Source organism: Microtus oregoni, unplaced genomic scaffold, assembly GCF_018167655.1.
Source record: "Microtus oregoni isolate MIOR12 unplaced genomic scaffold, Mior012 000008F_ref0000371, whole genome shotgun sequence".
Lineage (NCBI taxonomy): Eukaryota > Metazoa > Chordata > Mammalia > Rodentia > Cricetidae > Microtus > Microtus oregoni.
Window position 1 is genome coordinate 25,093,695 of NW_024543067.1, and position 12,475 is coordinate 25,106,169.

At 40.9% G+C, this 12,475-nt stretch overlaps 1 protein-coding gene and 1 non-coding gene across 2 annotated transcripts in view; one reads left to right on the forward strand and one right to left on the reverse strand.

Annotated features, from left to right (window-relative positions):
• The window catches only part of Dync2h1 (dynein cytoplasmic 2 heavy chain 1), a 225,006-nt gene that overhangs the window by 66,806 nt on the left and 145,725 nt on the right, over positions 1 to 12,475 (reverse strand). Inside the window, exons 73-77 of the mRNA XM_041657101.1 lie at positions 11,308 to 11,358; positions 10,002 to 10,079; positions 6,592 to 6,723; positions 5,475 to 5,547; positions 565 to 725 (exon numbers count right to left, since the gene is read on the reverse strand). Of these exons, the coding sequence (XP_041513035.1) occupies positions 565 to 725; positions 5,475 to 5,547; positions 6,592 to 6,723; positions 10,002 to 10,079; positions 11,308 to 11,358 (495 nt within the window). The remainder of the gene's footprint in view (positions 1 to 564; positions 726 to 5,474; positions 5,548 to 6,591; positions 6,724 to 10,001; positions 10,080 to 11,307; positions 11,359 to 12,475) is intronic.
• On the forward strand, positions 4,192 to 4,264 carry Trnan-auu. Its single transcript has one exon. It is a non-coding gene; the product is annotated as a tRNA-Asn (tRNA).

Below are 12,475 nucleotides of genomic sequence, written 5' to 3' on the forward strand. Positions count from 1 at the left end.
ACAAAGCTCACTCTTTAAGAAAAACAGTATGGTACTCAGTAGATTTTGCTCAAAATATTTGTGCATTTCTTTGCTTTTAAGTCAAGGAACTTCCAAGTAAACACTAGTGCATTTGCTATGAAAGCAATCTAACAATTCTAAAGTCATTTTCAAACTTTCATCAGATGTATCTGTTCCCTACTGTGCTCTGACAAGGAAACACAATGTTTAGTGCCTTACCTCAAGTGGTCTTGAAGCTTTTGGAAGCCTGAAGTTGTGCTGATCTACCATCAAGGTAATGAATCTTTTCTCCCCTCCTGCCTTCCCCCTACCCTTCACAGTCTGTACCTTCACACCCAATCACCTGCTTCCCTTTAAAAACATACTGGTGATGTCACTGGGCTAATCTGGATGAATCAGAAGAATTTTCCCATCTCAGGGTCCTTAAGGACATTCACTTCACAAGACTCTTCTTGCTGGTCTTGAGTTCTGGATACGGACACCTTTCAACACTGTTCTTTAACTGCCCATTCACTGCTAGGACCTAGGGTCTGGGGTGGGCAGAACAGGGAAGTCCCTACCCACCTGGTGGTAACACTCGCTGCTTCTTTCAGCATTAGCAAGTTCTTGAAGTTCCTGGGAAGGGTCGGCTCCTGGAGAAATGATTATCAAGATGGGCTCGATGTTTAGCGTCTCTTTGTATAAACGTTTGAGATTCAGGGGAAGAGGGGATAACTCCTTCAGTCCTAAAACAGGTATTACAGAAGTTAAAGAAAGAAAGGCAACATTCATTATAAAATATATTGAAAATAATTACATGTGGTGCATGAGCCACCTCTCTGTAAAGCAAAAGGAGACCATCCCAGAACACCACAACTGCACACAATGTAGGATGATGGATTGTCAGGGAATGTACTGGGGGGTTTGTGTCAACTTTACACAAGCTATCGAGTCATGAGAGGAAGGAGCCTCAGCTGAGGAAATGCCTCCTTGAGATCCAACTGTAAGGTATTTTCTCATTTAGTCATTAAGGGGGGAGGAGGGTCCACCCCATGGTGGGTGATACCATTCCTGGGCTGCTGGTCCTGGGATCTATAAGAAGATGGGCTGAGTAAGCCAAGGGAAGCAAGTCAGTAAGCAGCTCCCCTCCATGGCCTCTGCATCAGCTTCTGCTTCCAGGATCCTGCCCTGTTTTGAGTCTCTGCCCTGATTTCCTTCAGTGGTGAACAGCAATGCTGAAGTGTAAGTCAAATAAACCCTTTTCTCCCCAACTTGCTCTTTGGTCATGATGTTCCATCACAGTAATAGAAACCCTAATTGAGACGGGGGGCCTGTCCCAAGAGTTACATCTACTTGACAGATCCCGTGTCAGTGGTTCAGCAGAGAGATCATAAAAGCTGGAACACCAGGAAATTTGCTATCAGACTCTCCTAGCTGAATAAACAAGACTGGAAAATGGCACTATTAATGGCCATGCTAATGTGGAAGGGAGGGAATCCCAGTGTGCCTGACTCCTACACAGAGAACTACAATGCAACTAATGAATGCTAGAAGAAGAAAATTAGCTTCTACCAGGAATGAGCCCTGTTATTGGTTGTCCAATAACAGTAGTCAACCCTGAAACCAAATACGTACAAACAACAAATAGAAACTCAGCAGGTCACGTGCGTGCACGCGCATGTGTGTGTGTGCGCGCGCGCTCGCAAGTGCATGTACAACCTGCTGAGTTTATATGTATACACACACACACACACACACACACACATATCCGTGAAAACACACAGGATAATAATAAAAGAAAAAGAGGCTGTGAACTTGAGAGTGCAGGGGAAACAGGTAGGATTTGAGGAAGAATATCTGGGAGTGGCTGGAGATAAGAAAATGAGTAGGGAAAGCGGTATAATTCTATTTCAATTAAAAAACTCTAAAAATAAGTATATGACATAGAGACTATTTGGTTAATTTTTAATCTCATATTACATTTTTTCTCTAAAACTCACTCAACTATTAATACTACTACTTATGAATGCTTCCAAGAATGTGTTTTTGTAACACTTTTCCGATGAGGTACCCTCTGCTTGCCACATGGCCATCAGTGGATCCTGACTACCACACTGACCAATTGAAGAAATGAGGAGGTAGAATTAGCATCTCCAGACTGTAATCATCCAATCAAACGCTTCTGTCCTGAGACAGGATGAAGAATGTCTCCTGGCACCATGAGAGGGAGTCCAGTGGAGGCACAGAGCACCCCTCACACCCTCACTGACAGGCACTGTGCTCCGCTTTCCTCCTTTGGAGCCCAACAATCTAATGTCACTATAAATTCCATTTGTTCACCACCTGCTGCGCTAAACATCACACCAAACAGTCTATTTATCCGCTGTCTAAATCACATAAGCACTTTGAATAACAAGCAATTTTCTGTGAAGGAAAATACTCAAAAGAAGCTAGTCGTCTTGTCCCAGCATGACCTGCCACCAAGAGCCAAGTGTACTCAAACAGCTCCCCTGCACTTCCTCCTCTCCACAGGCTCTCACAAGTCTGCAGTCTATTCAGATAGGGAATAACAAATTTCCTATTGTAGGAAAATTTCTTTTGTCAACATGATTATCTTATAAAAAGTTGAAAATGCCCACTTCAATTAAGAGCTTAAAATATACTTGTTTAAGCTAATGTGTAAAAGAAAATGACACAGAAACATAAACATGAGAGAGGATGGGAAGCCGTAATGTCCAGGGAATGACCATACAAACAAGCAGGGCTTCCACAAGTCTCCAAAGGAGAAATGAGTACAGCCAGTAAGACTTTTGTGGTAAACATTTGAAAAGATGAATTCAGTGCCATCAATAAGGCCAAGAGGCACTTGTAGGTATGGAAAGATGCATGCTGCACCCTGATTCCCCTCCTATTCCTCACAGCAGCAACCCATAAAGATGAAAGCAGTTTCAGAGGGAGCTACTCCAGCTACAGGGAAATTTGCCCTAACAGCCACTTAAGAGTAATGACCTGAATCTAGAGGCATATTTTACAACTTTATGTTTAACAGGGTTTTTTTTCTTGTTTTTTTGTTTTTGCTTATTTATTTTTTAGTTTTTACCTCCCGTCTACTCCTCTACCTCTGTTTCCAGGCCTCCCAGGGATATCACCAGCCATAGTATATCAAGTAGTGAAACTAAGCACCTCCTCTTCTATTAAGCCTGGATGAGGCAATCCAGCAGGAGGAACAGGTCCGAGAAGCAGAGACAGCCCTGCTCACACCATTAGGAGTCTTACAAGAAGACCAAGTTACACATCTGTAACATATATGCGGAGGACCTAGGCTGGTCCCACACAGGCTCCCTGGTTGTCAGTTCAGTCTCTGTGAGCCCCTGGGACCCCAAGTTCTGTGTATTTTCTTGACCCCACTGTCTCCTACAATCCTTTCTCCCCTCTTCCACAGGATTCGCTGAGCTCGACCTAGCATTTGGCTGTGGGTCTCTGATTCTGTTCCTATCAGTTGCTGGGTGAGGCCTCTCTGATGACAGCCGGGCTAGGCACTAATCTATGAGTATAACAATATTATTAGGAATAATTTCATTGATTGCATTCATCTGTACCCCAGCACATCTTGTAAGCAGGACATATTGTAGGTTGAAGGGTTTGTGGCTGTGCTGGTGTCCATGCTGTGGAATACTTGCCTAGTGATAGGAGAAAGTCAGTTCAGGCTCTGTATCCCCTGTTGCTAGGAGTCTTAGCTAGGGTCCCGCTCATGGATTCCTAGGTGTTGCCAATGCTCGAGGTTTCTAGCTCATCCCAGAGATGCTCCCAGATTCCAGCTGTCTCTCCCAGTACTCTCTCCCTCCCTCCCTCATCCATCTTCCTCCAACCTGAGCCCTCCTGTTCCCATCTCCCCTCCCACAGCCCCCCTCCATCCACCGGCAACGTCTATTCTATTCCCCCTTCAGACTGAGATTCAGGAACACCAACCCCATTCCACCCCCAGGCCTCCTTGCTACTTTTTTCTGGGTCTGTGGGTTGTAGTGTATAAGATGGAATTTCAGTGTCATTTTGATTTGCATTTCCCTGATGGTTAAGGATGTTGAACATTTTTTAAGTGATTCTCAGACATTTGAGATTCCTGTGTTGAAAATTCTCTGTTTAATTCTGTCACCCATTTTTAAATTGGATTTTTTTAATATCTATTTTCATGAGTTCTTTATATATTTTGGAGCACAACTATCTTAGTTGGTAGAGCATGAGACTATTAATCTCAGGGTCATGGGTTTGAGTCCCATGTTGGGTTCCAAAATGAAGCATGATTAATAAAACCAAGGGACAGATATTTGGGTTTAACCTGAAGACCTGAAAAACAAAGAACCACTGGCTTTTACCTCAACCTCAATCTAAAATGACAATCCTGCCTCCAGGAATCTCAGAATAAAACTGTGTCTGAAAGCTGTCTCTTCCCATTTTATAATCTTCTCTAGTTCCAGAATTAAAGATGTGCATCTCTGGAACTAAAGGCATGTACTGCCTGCCCGGTTTCTATGGCAGTGTGGCTAGTGTGGCTATTGGGATTAAAGGTGTGTGTTACCATTACCTGGTCAGTAAAGCTGACCAAGGGGTCTGTTTTACTCTCTGATCCTCAGGCAAGCTTTATTTATTAAAATATAAATGAAATGCCACTACATTACTACAATCTACTTAAGTTGTACTAGTAAACTAAACAAACTCAGAATAAATTTTGGAGTAAACTGTAAGGGAGATAGGGTGACAGAAGTGATTCTGGAAATTTTTATCTGAGCAGTTAATTAGATGCTATGAAAAGAAAATAAAAATGTCTATGCCAGTTACATTAGCCTTGTACATGTATTAGACATGCAGAGACAACAACAAACAAGCATGCATTAACAGGAGCCCAGAATTCCAGCTCCAAGATCAGGGATTTCAGGTGTACATCATGACACCAAGCTGTTTTCATGCATTTCTTAAATTTTTTATTAAATTTTTCTTATAGAAATGGAATTATTTCTTTAGAAAATACTCTTTGAAAAGCTAAAAAGCAACTATAGTCTGAAAGATAAATAAATTGTCAATATTTTGTTTTAGATATACTAAAATTACTAATTTTGAAAATTATATTTCTGAGGGCTACAGTGTATTTTATTGTAACTGGAATTTTTTTCATTTTTGCCACTAACATTTGAATGTCTTCTTTGTAACCCTTATAACAAATAAAAATCAAAAATATTTCCATAAGAAAATAATTTTTAAAAATTCAGTATTTTTACCTTGTTAAATATAGGATGTCAATTGTGTAATTTGATTAAACACTGAGTACAATTATGTACAACAGGGAGAAGTATATTTCTAGCTAAGTGAGATTAAAAGTTGTATGAAAATAAAAACAAATAATAAAAGACCTTAAAACATTTTTACTAGAGTTAGCACAAAATGAACTCTAAGTTCCAAAGGAGTCACCCCGGGTCAGAGGTGTAGTCTGCAAGGCTTACCCAGGGTCTTACAGGCAAACAGAGCCATGGCGCTCTGCAGTCTGTCCGGTCGTAGAGCCTGAACAACAAGAACCTAAAACAAACGGAGAATTTTGTACATAGATGTTTCTCAGCAGGATTAACTAAACAACAGTCAATGATTACTAATTAATGTTTACAGAAATACAAGGGTAACCAATCTTGCACACTATTTACTATATTTGGAACTGTCACAACAGTTATGAACCAAGACTTCCCTTCTATGTCAAAAACTCCTTAAAGTTCTTATGTGAAGTAAGCCTAGGATGAGTTAGATATGTCTTAAAGATCCTATAAAAGGCCAGTGGCCAGTTAGATGGCAGGGTAAATGTTCAGCATCTGGCAGCTGCCTGCCTGGCATCTGAATTACAAGTCCTGTGTACGTATAACACTCCTTTGATGTGTAAATGCTCATTTTCAGATGGTTTGCTGTTTGTTTTAAGTACATCCGCTGAGATAGCATTCATTGCACAAGAAAACAGAATGAATTGGCTTTCATAATAGACAAGTTCGAGGCCAGCCTGGTCTAGAAGAGCTAGTTCCAGGACAGGAACCAAAAAAGCTACAGAGAACCTGTCTCGAAAATAAAAAAAAAAAAAAAAAAAAAAAAAAAAAAAAAAATAGACAACTCAGACACAAGGCAAGTGGATGACCATTTCCTAGGTGCTGATTTCCAGAGCCACTTGCCAAGTTGAAATTAAAGACACCCAGTGAGAGATCTCAGGGTTCCCCTTTGAAATGGAGTTTTAGAAGCTCCCTTTCCTTCACATTAAATCCTTTTTTTAGCTATGACTTTAAAATAAGTGAATGGAGAATCTATATGATTTATGCTTAGTTGCTTTTTTTAAAGAGCTTTTTTCCTATCACAGGGTCCCACTGGGACCAGAGGCAGAGGGACTAACAAGAGGTATAGAGAGACACCCACCCAGAAATGTTGCCAGGGCTCTGTGTGGGTAAGGTGGCCAAAGCAGAAAGCCCTTCCTCCCGCATGTATATGAAGTTACATAATACATTAAATTTTACTTAAATGGCAACTCAAGGACAAGAGAAACATCACACATTTGATTTTGTTCTACACTTGGATTACATTAAATTATACCTGCTGAAATAAGGAAACTTTCTTTGCAAGAATTGATGGAAACTCCTGTTCACACATTGAGTGATGATAGTAAGTCCGCCAAAGTGCCATGTCTTCAAAGCAGAGGGTCTGGTAGAGACTGGGGAGCGCGATCTACAATGGAAACTAGCACATGTAAGGAGCTGCAGCCATGTGCACATGAGCATACCTTTAAAAACAACTAAAGTCAAGGGACACTAATTACTATAGATGCTTATTACTTGTCTTCTACGTGGCGATAGTTTGTCTCACATTTCATGGCTAGAAACACCCACATTAAAGCCAGCAAACTACTCCCAAGATAGTATTCTATAGGTCAACAATCATAAGAGATATTTTCTGTTCAGGAAGACATTGGTACCTAGCTGTTTCCACTATCATCAAAACCAAGTGCAAGTCCTAGGGACAGCACAACTGAGCTCATGTCCAAGTGAAAGTGCAGCCCTAGCAACAAGCATGCTCTTTTCTGACCCAACTTTGCTATGGTGCTACGGGGGCATCTCACCTGGGTTTCAGATTCAGCCTTTCTCTGTGGAAGACTTTGTCTGTGGAAGTCTTACCAAGACACTTCTACATGAGCTTAGTAAGAATCCCCACCCTCAGTCTCTCATCTAGTCCCTCCCTCCTACTTTGGATCACCTTCAGCAACAATCATGCATAGTGAGTTGAGCCAGTTTTTTACTGCTTTAGATGCGGCTGGCTCTTGGGAACACTGACAGCTAACAACTCCTCCTTGTTCACTGCCTGCATTCCTACCTGTTCATGTCTTCCGAACTGAAATCAGTACTATACTGAACTCCTAGCACACAGTGTGTGTGTGTGTGTGTGTGTGTGTGTGCGTGCGTATGCGTGAGAATGTGTGTGCGCGCGTGCATGTGGGGGGGGGAGGGGGGAGAGAGGGAGAGAGGGGGAGGAGGAGAGAGAGAATGCAAATTTTGAAATAATTCCTTTTTACAGGTTTACCTTCTGTCCACCTCTGGTCTTTTGAACACTAGCAAATCCTTCAGAAAGCATGACTTCTGCAAGCCATATTTGCTTATGTCTCTATATGTGACCACATTATTTCTTTTGCCACTAAATGTTCAAACCCATTGCTAGTTCCTAGGTGTCTGTTCAACACGAGTTTTTGCTTTAAACAATGCCACATCTCAGAGATTTACCCAAATATATCCATCCAGTACTTCTATCTCAGTGTTCCCCTTTCTCCAACTTTTTCCAAGAATGGACAATATGAACAGCAGTGTACATCTGTACAGATGGGTGTTTTCTTTTAAAACAATGGAAGGCTTGTATCTGTAGTATGGAACTTCATGCATAGACACATACATCAAGACTGTTAGGATACTATACCAATCACCTGTACCCATATCTAAATAATTCTTTGTACTGGTACCATGTATCTATATATATAGATATATATAATTATATAAACCGACTAAACTTTAAACAACAAAACTTAACAACTCACATTTAACTTAATAAGTTTTAATGATTCTAAGACTCTGGATAATATCTAATAGTTGTTTGTTAGCTTTATAAGGACTGGCATTTAAGTCCGACCACGAATAACACCAGTGAACTATGCATTACATAATCGTCCCATTATCAGTCAGTGCTCTGAGATGGGTGATTCAGCAGCTAGTATGTCCTCTGCCATGTATTAGGCATCCAATCGAGCATTCAGGACTGGATCTTGTGTAGAACCAGCCATATCAAATGGCAATTTTGGAGGTACTTGACAATGAGTTTTTTAGTGGAAGAGTTTCGTAGTATATAAAATAAACATTTGCCATCCCACAGCTGCATAACAGTTAAGAGGTAAGAGCAGACCTGACTCAAGGTTATTATAATGGGAAGATATCAATACAGAACAGGTTTAATTCTTAACACAACTCAGAAAATACATATGTATATATCCAAGAAGTAGAACTGAAGTCAGTTACTGAGAAAACTTTAGGGTAAGAGAAATTCTGGCTAAATGAACTAAATAGAATTCTCTCTCAAGCAGGCCAAGGTGAGATGGCAAAAGATTTCATGGCTCATTTTATGTAGAAGATGGGAGAATTCTGAGCAAACAGCAGACTACTGAGTTCTTGGCAAAATGCCATTTCACAGGGAAAGGAAAGGTCAGCAGGTTGATTTAAGCTAGGTGGACTAAAAAAAAACTCTGGTCATTGATACTATAATGGCTAATAATAAGCATGAAGTGAATAATCAATGAAGAGAATAAAATAGGATATGAAGAGAAGCCTGCTCACTTTATCAACAAAAATTATGGGGAAAAAGGCATACAGTGTAGGGGTAAAAGACTCCAGACTGAAGCACAGACTTCAGCTTTGCCTCGTCCCCCTTCACTGTTAAAGCAATGCAATCAGAGCAGCTGCCTTAGATGCTGTTGGAACCACGAAACAAGAGAGCCATTTTCAACCTTGCAGAACAGCTCAGAGGGAGTCACCAATAATTGCTGGACATATTTATTGTTTTCTCTGTGGGCTGCTGTAGTACTATACAGTTGTAAGGAAAACAGGCCAGTGACAGGAAAAGGGGAACAAAGTTAGTAGGATGCATTTGTCTTTCATCTCTACAAACACAACGCTTTGGGCTGAGCAATTAAAAATAAGCTGGGGGAGGCAGACACCACACTAATTCTTTGGTATTTTAAACGAAGAAATTTTATGTCTTTACTATAGAATTATCAACACTGATATAAATAATTTGCACATACAAAATGTCAACGCAAGTAAAACACACAAAAAAATAAAATATCCCTCAAAAAAAAAAAGTTTCAATAGAAATTGGGCTAGGGCTCACCACTATGCAAACATGAGTTCAGAACCCCAGAACATGCATGAAGCGCCAAGCATGGTGGCCTGAGTCTGTAATTCTAGATCTGAGTATCACAAACACCAGGACTCCCGTGTATTTGCTGGTCATTCCACCTAACTCAGTTTACCCAATTGGTAGGCTCTGGGCTCAGTAAGTACCCTGTCTCGGGGGAAAAAAAAGGAATGCAATAAAGTCTGTAGTTGTATCAAAGAGTTCCTAGCCCAGAATGGAGTATAACAAAGGCTCATTTATTTGGGGATAAACTCCCAGTAAGGGTAGTGATCCGAAGTCTCTGCAAGCGCTGGGAACTGGAACTGAGTCCAGCAGAAAAAAGGGGCTGTGCACACACACTTTCCGTCTGCACTTGTACTACATAAGAGCACGTCCAAAATGGGCCAGCTTCTTAAAGGCTATCAGCTGAAGGAGTTCCCACAGCAAAAGTAAGATCCTCAGCCCTGACTTCTGACCTCCATATGCACCAGCACACATGTGCGCAGACAGACCATATATAAACACATACACACAATCTTTTAACAAAAAAATATTAGTTAAAAAAAAGAAAATACCTTCAGTGTTGCCACTGCCCAGCTTCTTTCCTGATCTATCCAAGATGGAAGTTGATCACGAATTCTCTGTTGAGAGTCCTTCAGTAAAAGCAACTTTCCTTAATGCATTTGGTAAAACTCAAATTTTTTTTAAAAAAGCAATTGAATAGCTATTTTTGTCAACACAAGTTTGAAAACAAAACATTCTATATACTACATTTATTAAGTCACAATGGTAAAATTCCATGTAACACTGTTAGAGAGAAGAAGCCCACTGTTATATAAAACATGGCATTCATTTTGTGTGTGTGTGTGTGTGTGTGTGTGTGTGTGTGTGTGGTGTGTGTGTGTGCGTGTGTGTGTGTGTGTGTGTGGTGTGTGTGTGTGTGTGTGTGTGTGTGCTTAACCATCTGGGGGGTGCCTGGAAAGTAGGTGCACAGAGCTGCCCCTTCACAGGAAGGAGTGCATGAGCTGTTGTCTGCCTGGAAAGCTGCATTCCTGCCTTGTGCCATCTGTGCCACCAGACCCTCCCTCAAACCCTTAACATACGCTTATTTTTATCAGTCAGTCTATAGAAGCCATCTTTATGGTAGCTGTCACGTGTACTCTATAGAGATTCAATATAGTCATTTCTGGTCTTCATATTGTTACTTCGTTCCTCAAGGAGATTTATTCATGCTTTATTATGCACACGGGATTGAGTTCATTATCACCGGAAAAGTTTTCACCAAATTGTGTTGTGCTTAAATATGCCTAAAATAAACTCAGGGTCAGACTCCCAGAGTTTGAAGCAACACTGGCTACTTAGCTGTGCTGAACTGAACTGCCTTCTTACCTCCCGCGGATGCTACTCGGCTGCTTGTGGTGATTATGGAGAGCCCCCGCCCTGTACAGTCCAGAATGATGTAGATTGTGTTGGACTTTCAGTGCATCAATTTCACAATAATTATCTATTACTTATTTAAATTTTGTATGTTCCAAACAGACTTATTAAAGTAATAAAAAGTAATTTTACAGCTTCAGTTAAAAAAGAAAGCATTAATTTTGCTAAAGATTATGACATTTTTCTTAACACAACATACAAGTTCTGTAAAAAAAAATAAGCAGTGTTAAAATCTTAGTATTTAATATTTTTCTCTAAAAATGTAACTTTTCAAGGTCTAAAAATATATTAAGCCCATTTTACAGTAAGTGAGCACAAACCAGGACACACTCTTCTAATAAAAGTATAACTCAACAACAGTTTTAAACTCCTATGATGCAATGGTATTTCATAAACCCCAAGGCAAGAATGTTTTTCCCAGAGGGAAATGACATTTTAACTTACAGCTTTCCGCAGCATGTCTCCAACAACCACACCTGTAAACGTGTCCCATTCCTAGTGAATAAAACATGAGGGACACAAAGAATATCAGAACACAACCAGCCAACATTAGCTTAAACTTCTTATAGGACATCTTTCAATACAGCTTCCTCAGAACAAGAAGAAAGCACCTCCCACTTCTGCAAGCAGGTCAGCATTAGGGAGTCATGTGCACTATACATGAAAGCCACCAGAGGGAACTATACTAAGATACAAACGCGTGTGTACCACGTGTGGCACACTCACCATCCAGACCAGAGGGAACTGTACTAAGACACAAACGCATGTGTACCTCGTGTGGCACACTCACCATGCAGACCAGAGGGAACTGTACTAAGACACAAACGCGTGTGTACCTCGTGTGGCACACTCACCATGCAGACCAGAGGGAACTGTACTAAGACACAAACACGTGTGTACCTCGTGTGGCACACTCACCATGCAGACCAGAGGGAACTGTACTAAGACACAAACGCGTGTGTACCTCGTGTGGCACACTCACCATGCAGACCAGAGGGAACTGTACTAAGACACAAATGCGTGTGTACCTCGTGTGGCACACTCACCATCCAGACCAGAGGGAACTGTACTAAGACACAAACGCATGTGTACCTCGTGTGGCACACTCACCATGCAGACCAGAGGGAACTGTACTAAGACACAAACGCGTGTGTACCTCGTGTGGCACACTCACCATCCAGACCAGAGGGAACTGTACTAAGACACAAACGCGTGTGTACCTCGTGTGGCACACTCACCATGCAGACATTTAACTGTTGTTCTCCATGCACCACTGCTCACTCATACACACACAGTGAAGTCTACCAAGGTTAAAACTTGTTTGTGCTGCAGAAATTAAGAAAAGTATTCCAGGAAGGCACAATAGGACATAGAAGGCCTGAAAACATACTAATTATTGTTTTCAAAATTATATGAAGGCTAGCTAAGTTGATAAAATTATTAGAGCCCAGTTAATCAATTCAGGAAAAGGTGAGCAAACAAGCAACAACATGTGGAATTAGAAACGACAAGAGAAGCCAGGTAGAGCTGTGAATAAGAAAATTCAGAAGACAGTTACAATCTGACCAGGTAGAGCTGTGAATAAGAAAATTCAGAAGACAGTTACAATCTG